This window comes from Manis pentadactyla, chromosome 5 (genome assembly GCF_030020395.1).
Source record: "Manis pentadactyla isolate mManPen7 chromosome 5, mManPen7.hap1, whole genome shotgun sequence".
NCBI classification, from domain to species: Eukaryota; Metazoa; Chordata; class Mammalia; order Pholidota; family Manidae; genus Manis; species Manis pentadactyla.
In genome coordinates, this window is record NC_080023.1 from 73843509 (window position 1) to 73859213 (window position 15705).

A 15705-nucleotide genomic window follows, 5' to 3' on the forward strand; every position below is an offset into this window, starting at 1 on the left:
GTTTATTTATTTCTAAGATAATAATCGCTGTCTGTCCAGCTCTTCTCTTTCCTTTGAGCCCTCATCAGAACCTCCTCTAATGTCCAGACTGGTCAACAGTCTTTGCAAGGCAATCTAGGCTTCTTCTATTCAGTGCCTCAAAACTTTCTCAGCCTCTACCCATTATCCAATTCCAAAATCATTTTTATATTTTTAGGTATTTGCTATTGTAGTACACTGCTTCCTGGTATCAAATCTGTATTAGTCAGGGTTCTCCAGAGAAACAGAACCAAGAGGAGATGTGTGTGTGTGTGCGTATGAGAGGAGGAGAGAGTGATTTATGGAATCTTCTTGAGTGTGGGGGTGGCAAGTCAGAAACCTTCAGGGCAGGACAGTAGACTGAAAATTCTGGCAGGAGTGATGATGTAGTCTGGAGGCCTTCCTTTGTGGAGGATCTCAGTCTTTTAAGACCTTCATCTGCTTGGATGAGGTCCACCTGCATTATGAAGACTAATCTGCTTTACTCAAAGTTTACTGATTTAAATGTTAGTCACATCTAAAAATACCTTCACAGCAACATATTGACTGGTGTTTGACCCAACAGTTGCATGCCACAGCCAAGGCAAGTTGATACATAAAATAAACCATTGAAGCCATAATAAAACATCATGCTGAAGGTGCTTCTCTTCAGCAGCTCTACCAGAAAGATGTTATGATTCTTGCCTGATGGGTTTCAGGAGAGCAGTGCACTGTGTGCCATGTAAGAAGATGTAAGGCATCTATGGTTGAGGTGTACAGTAATCTTACTACATTAGTGGCTTTTATTTATTTTATTTTTTATTTTGCTCTCATTAATGTACAATTACATGAACAACATTATGGTTACTAGACTCCTCCAATTATCAAGTCCCCACCACATACCCCTTTACAGTCACTGTCCATCAGTGTAGTAGATGCTATAGAATCACTACGTGTCTTCTCTGTGTTATACTGCCTTCCCTGTTACTGCCCCACATTATACATGCTAATCATAATGCCCCTTTTACCCCCTTATCCCTCCCTTCCCACCAATCCTCCCCAGTCCCTTTCCCTTTGGTAACTGTTAGTCCATTCTTGGGTTCTGTGAGTCTGCTGCTGTTTTGTTCCTTCACTTTTTGCTTTGTTCTTATACTCCACAAATGAGTGAAATCATTTGATGTTTGTCTTTCTCAGCCTGGCTTATTTCACTGAGCATAATACCCTCTAGCTTCATCCATGTTGTTGCAAATGATAGGATTTGTTTTCTTCTTATGGTTGAATAATATTCCACTGTGTATATGTACCACATCTTCTTTATCCATTCATCTACTGATGGACATTTAGGCTGCTTCCATTTCTTGGCTATTGTAAATAGTGCTGTGATAAACATAGGGGTGCATATGTCTCCTTTAAACTGGGCTGCTGCATTCTTAGGGTAAATTCCTAGGGGTGGAATTCCTGGGTCAAATGGTATTTCTATTTTTAGTTTTTTGAGAAACCTTCATCCTGCTTTCCACAATGGTTGAACTAGTTTACATTCCCACCAGCAGTGTAGGAGGGTTCCCCTTTCTCCATATCCTCAACAGCATTTGTTGTTGTTTGATTTTTGGATGGTGGCCATCCTAACTGGTGTGAGGCAGTATCTCATTGTGGTTTCAATTTGCATTTCTCTGATGATTAGGGATGTGGAGCATCTTTTCATGTGCCTATTTGCCATCTGAATTTCTTCTTTGGAGAAATATCTGTTCAGCTCCTCTGCCCATTTTTTAACTGGCTTATTTGCTTGTTTTTGTTGAGGTGTGTGAGCTCTTTATGTAATTTGGATGTCAATGCCTTATCAGATATGTCACTTATAAATATATTCTCCCATACTGTAGGATGTCTTTTTGTTCTAGTGATAGTGTCCTTTGCTGTACAGAAGCTTTTTAGTTTGATATAGTCCCACTTGTTCATTTTTGCTTTTGTTTCCCTTGCCCAGGGAGATATGTTCATGAAGAAGTTGCTCATGTTTATGTTCAAGAGATTTTTGCCTGTATTTTTTTCTAAGAGTTTTATGGTTTTATGACTTACATTCAAGTCTTTGATTCATTTTGAGTTTACTTTTGTATATGGGGTTAAACAATAATCCAGTATCCTTCTCTTACATGTAGCTGCCCAGTTTTGCCAACACCAGTTGTTGAAGAGGCTGTCATTTCCCCATGGTATATCCATGGCTCTTTTTTATATATTAATTGGCCATATACGCTTGGTCTTATATCTGGGCTCTCTAGTTTGTTCCATTGGTCTATGGGTCTGTTCTTGTGCCAGTACCAAATTGTCTTCCTTATTGTGGCTTTGTAGTAGAGCTTGAAGTCAGGGAGCATAATTCCCTCTGCTTTTTCTTCCTTCTCAGGATTGCTTTGGCTGTTCGGGGTCTTTTGTGGTTCCATATGAATTTTAAAACTATTTGCTCTAGTTCATTGAAGAATGCTGTTGGTATTTTGGTAGGGATTGCACTGAATCTGTAGATTGCTTTAGGCAGGATGGCCATTTTGACGATATTAATTCTTCCTACCCATGAGCACGGGATGTGTTTCCATTTATTGGTATCTTCTTTAATTTCTCTCATGAGTATCTTGTAGTTTTCAGAGTATAGGTCTTTCACTTCCTTGGTTAGGTTTATTCCTAAGTATTTTATTCTTTTTGATGCAATTGTGAACTGAATTGTTTTCCTGATTTCTCTTTCTGCTAGTTCATTGTAAGTGTATAGGAATGCAACAGATCTCTGTGTATTAATTTTGTATCCTGCAACTTTGCTGAATTCAGATATTAGATCTAGTAGTTTTGGAGTGGGTTCTGTAGGGTTTTTTATATACAATATCATGTCATCTGCAAACAGGGACAGTTTAACTTCTTCCTTACCAATCTGGATGCCTTTTTTTTTCTTTGTGTTGTCTGATTGCCATTGTGAGGATCTCCAGAACTATGTTGAATAGAAGTAGGGAAAGTGGGCATCTTTGTCTTGTTCCCAATCTTAAAGGAAAAGCTTTCAGCTTCTTGCTGTTAAGTATAATGTTGACTGTAGGTTTGTCATATATGGTCTTTATTATGTTGAGGTGCTTGCCCTCTCTACCCATTTTGTTGAGAGTTTTTACCATGAATGGGTGTTGAATTTTGTCGAATGCTTTTTCAGCATCTATGGAGATTTTTCATGTGGTTTTTGTCCTTTTTGTTGATGTGGTGGATGATGTTGATAGATTTTCGAATGTTGTACCATCCTTGCATCCCTGAGATGTATCCCACTTGATCATGATGGATGATCTTTTTGATGTATTTTTTAATTCGGTTTGCTAATACTTTGTTGAGTATTTTTGCATCTATGTTCATCAGGGATATTCATCTGTAATTTTCTTTTTTTGTGGTGTCTTTGCCTGGGTTTGGTATTAGAGTGATGCTGGCCTTGTAGAATGAGTTTGGGAGTATTCCTTCCTCTTGTACATTTTGGAAAACTTTAGGGAGATTTGGTATCAGGTCTTCTTTAAATGTTTTATAAAATTCAGCAGTGAAACCATCTGGACCTGGAGTTTTGTTCTTAGGTAATTTTTTGATTACCAATTCAATTTCCTTGCTGGTAATTGGTCTATTCAGATTTTCTGTTTCTTCCTGGGTCAGCCTTGGAAGGTTGTATTTATCTAAAAAGTTGTCCATTGCTTCTAGGTTATCCAGTTTGTTACCATATAATTTTTCATAGTATTCTCTCATAATTCTTTGTATTTCTGTGGTGTCTGTAGTGATTTTTCCTTTCTCATTTCTGATTCTGTTTATGTGTGTAGACTCTCTTTTTTTCTTGATAAATCTAACTAGGGATTTATCTATTTTGTTTATTTTCTCAAAGAACCAGCTCCTGCTTTCATTGATTCTTTCTATTGTTTTATTCTTCTTGATTTTATTTCTGCTCCAATCTTTGTTATATCCTTCCTTCTACTGACTTTGGGCCTCATTTGTTCTTCCTTTCCTAGTTTTGTTAATTGTGAGTTTAGACTGTTCATTTGGGATTGTTCTTCTTTCCTGAGGTAGGCCTGTATTGCAGTGTACTTCCCTCTTAGCACGGCCTTCGCTGCATCCCACAGATTTTGCATTAATTATTGTTTAATTTGTTTAATTTTCATTGTCATTTGTCTCCATATATTGCTTGATCTCTTGTTTTTATTTGGTCATTGATCCATTGTTTGTTTAGAAACATGTTATTAAGCCTCCACATGTTTGTGGGATTTTTCATTTTCTTTGTGTAATTTATTTCTAGTTTCATACTTCTGTGATCTGAGTAGCTGGTTGGTACAATTTCAATCTTTGTGAATTTACTGAGGCTCTTTTTGTGGCCTAGTATATCATCTATTCTTGAAAATGTTCCATGTGTACTTGCAAAGAATGTCCTGCTGCTTTTGGATGTGATGGAGTGTTCTGTAGATGTCTGTTATGTCCATCTGTTCTAATACATTGTTCAGTGCCTCTGTCTCTTTACTTATTTTCTGTCTGGTTGATCTGTCCTTTGGAGTGAGTGGTGTGTTGAAGTCTCCTAAATGAATGTATTGCATTCTATTTCCCCCTTTCATTCTGTTAGTATTTGTTTCACATATGTAGGTGATCCTGTGTTGGGTGCATGGATATTTATAATAGTTATATCCTCTTGTTGGACTGAGCCCTTTATCATTATGTAATGTCCTTCTTTGTCTGTTGTTACTTTCTTTGTTTTGAAGTCTATTTTGTCTGATACAAGTACTGCAACTCCTGCTTTTCTCTCCCTATTAGTTTCATGAAATATCTTTTTCCATTTCTTCACTTTTAGTCTGTATATGTCTTTGGGTTTTAGTGAGTCTCTTGTAGGCAGCATATAGACTGGTCTTGTATTTTTATACATTCAGTGACTCTATGTCTTTTTATTGGTGCGTTCATACCATTTACATTCAGGGTGATTATCGATAGGTATGTACTTATTGCCATTGCAAGCTTTAGATTCGTGGTTACCATAGGTTCAAGGGTAATTCCCTTACTATCTAACACTCTAATTTAACTCACTTCATATGCTATTACAAACACAACCTAAAGGTTCTTTTTTTTTCTTCCTTTTTCTTCCTCCTCCACTCTTTATGTTAAGTATCATATTTTGTACTCTTTGTCTATCCCTTGGGTGACATCTACTTAGCCTTACAAATACTTCCATCTATATAAGTCCCTCCAAAATGCACTGTAGAGGTGGTTTATGGGCGGTAAATTCTCTTAGCTTTTGCTTATCTGAAAATTGTTTAATCCCTCCTTCAAATTTAAATGATAACCTTGCCTGGTAGAGTATTCTTGGTTCAAGGCCCTTCTGCTTCATTGCATTAAATATATCATGCCACTTCCTTCTGACCTGTAAGGTTTCTGTTGAGAAATCTGATGATATCCTGATGGGTTTTCCTTTGTATGTGGTCTTATTTCTCTCCCTAGCTGCTTTTAAAAGTCTGTCTTTATCCTTAATTTTTGCCATTTTAGTTATCATATGTCTTGATGTTTTCCTTGGGTCTCTTGTATTGGGAGATCTGTGCACCTGCATGGCTTGAGAGACTATTTCCTTCCCCAGATTGAGGATGTTTTCAGCAATTACCTCCTCAATGACACTTTCTATTCCTTTTTCACTCTCTTCTTCTTCTGGTACCCCTATAATGTGAATAATGTTCCATTTGGATTCGTCACACAGTTCTCTCAATATATTTCATTCTGAGATTCTTTTTTCTCTCTGTGCCTCAGCTTCTTTGTATTCCTCTTCTCTAATTTCTATTCAAGTTACCATCTCTTCTACTACATCGAATATTTTAAATCCCTCCATTGTATGTTTCATTTCAGATATCTTAATGATTGAATCTCCGTCTTAAATTCATCTGAGTTCTTGAATATTTTTCTCTTCCTCCATGAGCATGTTTATGATTTTTATTTTAAACTGTCTTTCAGGAAGATTGGTGAGTTCAGTTTCATTTGGTCCTTTTTCTGGGGTTTGTGAGTTTTCGTCTGAACCATGATCTTCTGATGTTTCATAATTCTTATGTGGTGCCCTTTAGTACCCAGAAGCTCTAGTCTCTGGAGCTGCTTAGCCCCTAGTGTGAGGTTGGTGGTTGTCGGGAAGCGGTGCTGGTGCCTGGCTGGAGGAAAGATCTGTTTCCTGATTCCTTTCTGCAGTGCCAGTCTCCAGTGTCAGAGCCAGTGGTCCAAGCACACAGGTATATGCTTCTGTGATCAGTGTCTCTAGCTGTTGTAGGCAGGGCCTCCCTCTGGCCTGATGCCAGCGTAGTGACTGCCGGTTTGCGAGCAGGTGCCGATAGGCCAGGAGGAAGGCGCATTAGGCTGCGTGTCACAGTCGGGGGAACTTGGAGCTGAGTATGCAGCCATGGGGATGGAGCGCCTGAAGCTCCTCAAAGTTCCCAACCTGCTGGGCAGAGTGCACCCAGACAACCTTGTCCACCTATTCCTTCTCCCGTGCAGCAAGCTCCGTGTAAACTCTGCCCCTTCAGCAGCCCTCTCGCTGCTAGGAAGCCTCTCAGACTTCCTGTCTTTCCTTTATCCCAGAGTGGCCGGATATGGATCCCTGTCCTCCACAAATGGCCAGAATCTTAGTCTGTCAAGCACTCCGCCTGTCCCAGCTCCCCAACCCCATCAACCTCCAGAGCACCACACAATGTAGGTGTGTGCTCCAAAGCTGACCTCCAGGGCTGGATGTTCAGCAGTCTTAGGTTTCCACCCCCTCCCCGCTCCGTTTCTCTTCCTCCTGCCAGTGAGTGGAGGTAGGGGAAGGGCTTGGGTCCCGCTGGATCAAGGCTTTCGTACGTTACCCTGTTTTGTGAGGTCTGCTCTATTCATGAGGTCTTTATGCAGTCTGGTTCAGCCTTCTTTCCTGTTGCTGTTTTAGGGCTATTTGTATTAACCATATTTTCACACTATATGTGGTTTTGGGAGGAATTCTCTGTCTCACCTCTCATGCTGCCATCTTGAACCTCTAGTGGCTTTTATTTTTAAAAAATTTACCCCATTGTCAAGATGAGAAAGCACAGGCTGAGTAGTTAGCATACAGAACGTGGCAGAGCCTGCATTTGAACCCATCTGCCCAACTTGTCCACTGCATTGCATTGCCTGTTGGTTTGCTGTTGGGATAGATAGTGACTGCCTGAGAAGTGTCTGTTTGGGAGGAAACAGAAAATGTTCAAATGGGGTTTGATAAAGTAGTGTGTTATGGTGAAGGAGTGGAAAGTATCTGTCTTTATAATGTCACAATTTTAAAAATTAAAAAAATGTACAAAATAGTGCAAAGACTAAATGAGAAGAAACATCTTTGTATCTATGATTCAGAATAAACAGATAGTTTTTGCTTCAGATTTTTTAATGAAGGAAGAAAATTAATGGTACCATTGAAACTCTTCCTGTAAATCTCCTTAATCCTGTTCCTCTCTTCTACCCTTTCTTAAACAGACAAAACACTGAAGAATTTTAGGCATATTCTGTCATGTTTTTATACTTCTATAATGTGCATTAAGACAAGAGCTTTGTAGTTTCTGGCATGACTATACTGCCTTTTCTCTGTATGTTCTCATATGATTGGATGTTTTTGTCTCTCCTAATTCTCTGTAAGAAAACACTGCCGTGCACATTCCTGTACTCTCGTGCACTCAAGTGAGACTCTCGCTGGGTCACCCACCTGGTAGTAGAGTAGCTGGATCAAAGAGTACTTACATTTTCAACTTTTCTAGATACTGGCAACTTTTCATCCCAGTTGTTTCTCAGTTCACATTCCCACTAGTAAAGACTGAATATACATACAGACAATGGCAGACCATATGTAAAAATAGAACTCTGGCCTGCAAGCGGCAGAAACCTGCCTCAGTAATCTGCTTGTTACCTGATAGACCTGCAGGAAGCTATTGTCTTAATTTGCATGTGACTGATTATTAGTGGGATTGAGCCACTGTATAAGATAGTTATTTCCAGAGCGGGTTAAGGAATTTATAGAAAGAAGTAAAGAAATTACCTTTTAAAACAGGTGAAGATAAATATCAGATGATTTAACTTTCTGATAGGGTAGGGAACAGAGCCTAGAACCACTATTTTAGACTTTTAAGCACAAACATTTTTTCCTAAATTTTAAGTAGGGCCATGAATAAGATGAAAACTGACCTACCCAGCTTCCTCCCCTTCCTACCTGCCTCCCCTGCCTCCAGATCCACCTGAGACGCCATGGTGGAGTCCTTGAACTAGGCCTCAACCTGCACAATGCCTTAGAATGCTCCTGGCTTGAGAATTTGGTGAAATTCCATTCTCTTTTTAATGGCTCTGAAACTCAGTGTAGAAGGGGAACTTGATAAACTCTGTAAGACTGGGCTAAATGTGTCCTCTATTTCTTTGGTCTTTTGGCAGGCAGGAATTTGTGGATGCCTATGTGAACTATATCTTCCAAACCTCAGTTCATGAATGGTACACAGCCTTCTCCGACGGCTTCCTAAAAGTGTGTGGTGGAAAAGTGCTCGAGCTCTTCCAGCCTTCAGAGCTGAGGGCCATGATGGTGGGCAACAGCGACTACGACTGGGGGGAGCTAGAGGAGGTAAGCCTTGGAGGCGCTGTCTTTGGCCTCTTGAGGAAGCGCGGTGGCCTGGCCGGGCATGCCTGGAGCCCGGTCTCTTCCTCGCATGCTGTGGTCCACCGCATCGCAGGCCTCCTGCATCCCAGTGCCATGTCTTACTTACTCTCAGATGCAAATGGTATGCAAATGGCCGCCACAATGTTCTTCTATAAGGTACATTTTTTTCTTTTTTGTCTTTTTTGAGCAGACTGCCATCTACAAGGGTGATTACTCAGCCACACATCCCACTGTGAAACTGTTTTGGGAAACATTTCATGAATTTCCATTGGAAAAGAAGAAGAAGTTTCTCTGTGAGTATCAGTAGTGTCGGTGTGGCATTTGTCCACAGTTGTGTCACATGGTATAGGATGATATACTCCACAGGTAATGTTCAACTCTTTTAAATGGTAAAGAATAAGGAAGGAAATAGGTTTGTACTTTTTGTCTTAATGTTATCACAGGCACAACATAGGTTGTTGCCTAACAGGACAGGCTGCATGAAAGAAAGAAAAGAAACATTTCACTGTTTTTCAATTGTTCCAAAAATACTAGTTATTTTATATATAAGGGATTCCTTTTAAGTGTTATGTTGATGAAATCTGTTTGGATTAACCTCCCTTATCACTCTACCCTTTTGAAAATATTACAGGGTATCACCTGCAAATGTAACTGGGGAGACGTGATTTTACTGAGTATAATTCACATGACACACAATTCACCCATTTGAAGTGTATGAGTCAGTGGTTTTTAGTATATTGAGACTTGTGAAACTATCAATTTTAGTACATGTTCATAACCTCAAGAAGAAAAACCCCACACCCATTAGCAGTTGCTCCCCCTTTCTTCCCAGCCCTCTTATCCTTCTTACCAATCTGCCTTCTGTCTCTATGGATTTGCCTCTTTTGGACATTTCATATGAATGGAATCATACAAAATATGGTTCTTTGTGACTGGCTGGATGACATTTGAGAAAGGTAATTGATTTGGAAAGGAGAAGGAAGTCTATGTGAACAAATACAGCCTTTTAAAAATATAAATTTTTGTGTCAGTATATAAATTAGGGTCAGAAATTAGCCAGTGTGCAGTATAAAATTTTTATTCATATAAAATAGGATTTGAAAGGCCCTCTGTTCTCTTACACTTAAGAATGAGCATATATTAATTTACTCCCAGATTCTACTTCTCACAGGGAGTAAAGGACAAGAGGAAGTAGAGCTCTTACACAAGAATTCTGAAAAAGAGCCCCTTCTTTCCTCTGCCCAGTTGTATTGGCCATTGAGAAGCAGTGACATAGGAGTCAAATGACAGGTTAAGATTTGTCAAGGGAGCTTGGAGAACTGTGACAATCGAGAGGCTGCTTTTTGTCCAGAGGATTTCCTTAGAAGAAGACATTTTTCTCAGAAACCATTAGACTTAACAGTAAGTTGTTATTAACTAACTCTACAGATTTTGGCAAGAGTGTTTATATATATCAACCTGAGGTAATGGCAGGTTATTTGGAAGTGTTCCTTAACTAATGATTTCATTGTAGTAATTTCCAGCAATTCAACTATGGGAAAGTTATTCAACACTAGAAAACAGGGAAACACAGCTGGGCTGGTATTTTATTTTTTTCCAACTCACAGTGTGTCACAACAGTGAAAGGTCTAATATAATGTCAGTATCAGCTCTCTGGCTTAAGAAAAATGGAGAGAGGGAAAGGAAAGCAAACAGACTCCACATGGAAATTCCCTAGCCAAGGGGGCACAAGCACTAGACATAGGTGAGAGGAGACCTTGAGGTCACATGGACTGCATTCTTGTTCCTTGTGTCCGAGGCCAGCTCCTCTTTTTCTATGTCAGTAAGTGCTCTCTGATATTGTGAAGGCTCATAATTTGAGCATCTTTCAGTTGGGTGGATTATTTGTGTCACTGTAAAATTAGCCAGTGAAAATTACAGAACTTTTATTCTTATAAAATCAAAAAACAGGATTTGAAAGGTAGTCTCTTTTGCTTTCTAAGAATGAACGTGTATTAGAGCAATATGTATCAGCACATAAAGTGTGCTTCTCAGGTGGGCCACAAGGTGTCTCACTTCATCTCCTTCCCTTGCAGGGCTGCTGAGCCCAGCTCCCCTTTGGGTAGCCAGTAATGCTGTTTCCCTTTCTCCCCAGTGTTCCTAACCGGCAGCGATCGGATTCCCATATATGGCATGGCGAGCCTGCAGATCATCATCCAGTCCACAGCCAGTGGGGAGGAGTACTTGCCTGTGGCCCACACTTGCTACAACCTTCTTGATCTCCCCAAATACAGCAGCAAAGAGATCCTGAGTGCACGGCTGACGCAGGCCCTCGACAACTACGAAGGGTTTAGTTTGGCTTGAGGCTCCTCAGCTTGGTCTTTGTGCCTCAGTGTCCACATACAGGCCTATACAGAAAAATCACGGGGAGTGAGTTCTATTTTTTTATTGTATAAGTGGGTTGGGAATTTTGAATCCTGAACCTGGGCAATGTGTTTCTAGGGTTGTTAACAGTAAGCAACCTTTTTGAAAAATCAGGAGATGGGGATGGGATAAAAAATTGGCTCTTGTATGCGAGGTGTTCTGTTTTTAAACCAAATCACCTATTGTTTGTCCCTTGTTGCAGTCTGCTGGATAAAATGGCAGTGGACTTTCATACTTTAATTTCCTAAATGTCTCTCTTAGCCCCAATCTTACCTCATAATGCTTCCTTGTCCTTCTCTTCTCATTCCTCTGCACGAATGATTTTGACCTAGCTGACCTTTCTTACCTGCACATGTAGAACATCATCTCCTTTCTCTGCAGCCTAGAAAATGCTCCTTCCTGGCTTTTTGCAGCCCTACTCTGAGGACAAAGGAGGAAAGTACTACTTCCGAAATTACCAATTTCAACAAGCTGAATCTGGGTCCATTACTTTGGCTGAATTCCTAAGAATTTATGGGAGCCTTTATGAACACATCCTGCTTTAAAAGAAAACTTCTTGATGGACTAGCAATCTCCCATGGCTTTGCCTATTCCTGGACCTCTTTGTAGATGTGCAGAGCAACTTATTTACAGCAGCTGAGCCTAGTTGTGTCTTGTTGCTCAGCTAAGTTCCTTTGACAATAAGGTGAGGTGAAAGCCCCACCCCCACCCCTTTGTTATCTCGCTTTTGGAGCAAGTTGCATTAAAAGTATCTTCAAGAGAAGCAGAAATAAATTTCTTGTTCCTTCCCCTATCACAGTATGTCCTCTACCACTTTGTTGTCTTCCCTTTCTCTCTTCATCCCATTCTTTGCTATTGGACTTAATGCTCCCTTCCTCTCCTCTGAGTGGCTGCATGCAGTCTTTTTTTCCCTTTCACTCTTCCCTAATTGCTAAGACTTAAGGACATTCTTCATCATGGAACTTTATTGCATTTGAAATGTTTACAATGGGATTTCAGGGGAGATTGTGTTTAAAGCAAATATATGTATCTAAAAATGACAAGCTCGACCTTCATCATGGGATAAAAAAAATTCTACATGATCAAAGAATCCGTGTCAGCCTAATTTTTAAATTCCTAGTCACTAGAGAAAAGACTTATTTATATAAGATAAAATATTTATGAACCATGATACAACATTAAATTTCAATGGATTGTAGATTTTTGCTTTTTCTTTTTAAAACTTATTCCAATTGCTAAATTGGTAGTTTTTCAGTCTTTATAATACAAGATTTAAAAAAAGATATACAGTTATATGAAATGTTTATTTTCTATGTGTGTGCATATAGTTCAATATTCTGCAATAAATTTGGTGTTTTAACTTAAACCTATCTCTTATTGTACTTGCAGAATGGGTAGCTTGCTTTCAGTGGTAGAATTAAGTCATCTACCCAAGTAATCTAAGAGAAGGTCAAATATGATTCCCTCCACAAGAAAGTAGAACCAAGTGCTGGAGAAATGGAGAGAAAAACAGAGGCAGGACCCAGGGTAGGGAGAGCAGATGTCCTTACGGATGGATGAGATTTCTGAAGGTTGTGATGGGTGAAAAGGCAATTCCCTTGGAGACGTATTTAGGGACCAGCCAGGAACAATTTGAAGGGAGGATCAGAGGAAATAGAATAATATAAATAAGACTGGGGAGAAAGACGGTAGGTTTGGGGCTGAGGAACCAAGCTAAGCATTGGGGCTTGAATTGGTAGCCACAGAGGATTTGTTAAAATGTTTAGAACCTTGGGAAGAGGGTGGGAAGCAGTGATATATAACTTGAGCCTGGTTTTAAGAAGAAAATGTGGATGGGGTACCTTTGGAGAAATTGGAGTTGGAAGGCCTGAGCAGAAAGACAGCAACTGAGAGCCGTGAGGATGGTGGCAGTGGAAATAGAAAAGATTTCTGCACAGGAGAAATTGAAGGTGAATCTGTAATGTATTAACCTAATTAACATCAAACATATAAAATGGAGAAAAAAAAAAGGAAAATCGGGCTAAAACAATTATAATGTATTGTTTCACCAGACTTAATAGATGGTTTAAAGGTGGTATGGAGAACAGTAGCTTTCCATTAATAAATTCCATTCAACAAACATTTAATAGCACACTTACTTGCTAAGTCTGAGGGACAAAAAAAGCCACATTTAATTTCTAAAAGAATGAGCCAGCTAATTTTAAGTTTCTGGCCTTAAGAATCCTCATCTATGAAATAAGGAAATTGGACCAGATAATTTCTGAGATACTTTGGAGCTCTAAAATTCATCAGTCACCAAGAACAGTGCATGCATGTAAAGACATTTAGTATTCTAAATATTTGTTCCATGAAAGATTCTGTGGTGCTTCCAAAACACTATGATTTTTCTATAATTTCCTCTTTTACTTTCATACTTATTGCTTTGGAAGATTTTCTTTGGATTAGGCATTTCTGGATTTACCTCCCTGCCCTGCAAACCTCTGGAAGTTTCTTCACTGTTATCTACCAATCTAATTAAATTATTTGGCAACTTTTGGTGGTTGGGATTTAATGAAAGGGTAACAGGAAATTTAGCAAGTTCTGATAGCTCCATCTATTCCATGTGAAAGCCTTTCAATGCCTTTAATGGTTCTCTGTTAATAATCCTGGAGAACGGGTTGGCAAACTATAACCCATGAGGTAGAAAGTAATACCTATTTTTAAAAGGGTTGAAAATTTTAAGACGTGTATGTGACAGAGATTGTATGGCCTACAAAGTTTGACATTTTCATATCTAGCCCTTTATAGAAAAACATTGGCCAACCCTTTTGAGACCAGACTTGCAGAGTGGGTAACCTTAGTCTTAGGAGGAACTGGGTTACAGTTTGATGTTGAACTACAGATAACAAGTATTTGGGCCTGTCACAGAAGTAAGAAAATCAGGCTTTGTCTAAAATTAACTCAAAGAAAAGGATACTAAGGTTTTGGCCATAATACTATGTTATGATTGTGTGCTGTGTGACCTTGGGCAGGTTTCTTAACCTCTCTATACTTCATTTTCTTCCTATTAAAAATAGGGGTAGAAATAGTGCCTACCTATGGAGTTACGAGAATTAAATGAATAAATTCATGGAAAGCACATAGAACAGTACTTAGCACATAACAAGCTCTGTAGTTAATACTGTTACACCAGTTTTTCACATGGAGAAACTGCCATGTACATACCTAGGGGAGACTGCACAGGAAATATCCAGGGTGGCTACATCTGCTTGGGGCCCAGATCAGGCCCTGACTTCTGTCACTGGCCTGCATCAGTGTGCTTACCTGCAGCTAGTTCCTCCTGTTGTGCACCTGCTTGCCTGTGGCCCAACCCCATCACTGGTCTTTACTGCCATGTGTCCTTGGTGAGACCGAGCAGCTGTGGTACTACACACCAACAGCCAGGCCCCACACAGCTTCCAGGGTGCCAAAAGGTTGACTCCAGCCCTTGCTGTCCACCCTGGTGCCCACCTCTATGTATGTGTCTGTAACTGGCCCCTGCCACTACATAGGCATCTGTAGCTGGTCTCTGCAGCTGTGTGTGTGCAGACTACCAGCTCTGGCCTCTACTGCTGCCTCTGCTAGTCCCTAGGTGCTATATCTGGAGGTGCCACTGAGGAGCCCCAACAGCCACTGCAGCCTCTGTGGACTCTCCTCAGTGCTTGTCAAGGACAGTGCAGCTGTAGATGCTCTGGATCCCAGCAACCTAAGCCAAAGAGATATCACACTGCCCCCTTCCCCGGACTCATTGCCATTACTACATACTTCTGCACTTGGTGTCCTGCACCACTTGACCCAGGGTCACAGAATGCTGCAGGTGGCAGGTGAGCCCTCACTTACAAAGTCAGGCCATAAAGTCCAGGGGAGGGGACTTCTTCAAGTGTAGACATGCAAGGTTACAGGGATCACAAAAAATCAAGGAAATGTTTCCACCAAAAGAATACAGTAATCTCCAATAACTGGCCCCAAAGAAATGGAGATCCATGGATTGATTGATAAAGAATTCAAAATAATTGTTTTAAGAGTCTTGGGTAGCTACAAGAAAGACAATTTAATGATATCTGGAAAATAATACAAGAACAAAATGAGGTGTACAACAAAGATAAATTTTGGAGTTGAAGAACATGATGACTGAACTGAAGAAGTCGATCAATAGATTCAATATATGACTTGTTTAAGCAGAGGAAAGAAACAGTTCAAAGACAGATCAACTAAAATTATCCAGAAGAGTAAAAAGAAAATAGAAAAGCAATGAACACCTATGGTACTTAAAGGACACTATTAAGAGAAATAATGTAAACATCACTGGAGAGTTACTGAAAGAAGAGAGAATGAGAAAGGGGTATAAAGCTTATTTGAAGAAATAATGGCTGAGACCTTCTCAAGCCTGGGAGAGATTTGGACATTCAAGTTCATGAAACTAAGTCACCCCAAAATTTCAATCTAAAATGATCTTTTCCAAGATACAGAATACAATTTTGTAAAAAAAAATCAACAACAGGGTTTGAAGCAGAGAAAAAAATCTCATGCAAGGGAATCCCCAGAAGGCTATCAGTAGATTTCCCAGAAGAGACTTTGCAGGCCAGGAGAGTGGGATGATACATGCAAAGTACTGAAAGAAAAAAACCCTGCCAACCAAAGATGCTTTA

At 39.8% G+C, this 15705-nt stretch overlaps 1 protein-coding gene across 25 annotated transcripts in view; it reads left to right on the plus strand.

The window, feature by feature from the left end:
* The window catches only part of HERC3 (HECT and RLD domain containing E3 ubiquitin protein ligase 3), a 113853-nt gene extending 101778 nt beyond the window's left edge, over nt 1-12075 (plus strand). For 24 of the 25 annotated variants that reach the window (XM_036922115.2, XM_036922120.2, XM_036922121.2 and 21 more), the window contains 3 exons: nt 8416-8599; nt 8826-8928; nt 10770-12075. In XM_036922115.2, the coding sequence (XP_036778010.2) occupies nt 8416-8599; nt 8826-8928; nt 10770-10978 (496 nt within the window). In that variant the 3' untranslated portion in view covers nt 10979-12075. Of the gene's footprint in view, nt 1-8415; nt 8600-8825; nt 8929-10769 lie in introns of those variants that run through there. The other variant, XM_036922132.2, reaches the window with a different exon arrangement.
* The last annotated feature ends 3630 nt before the right edge of the window (nt 12076-15705 follow it).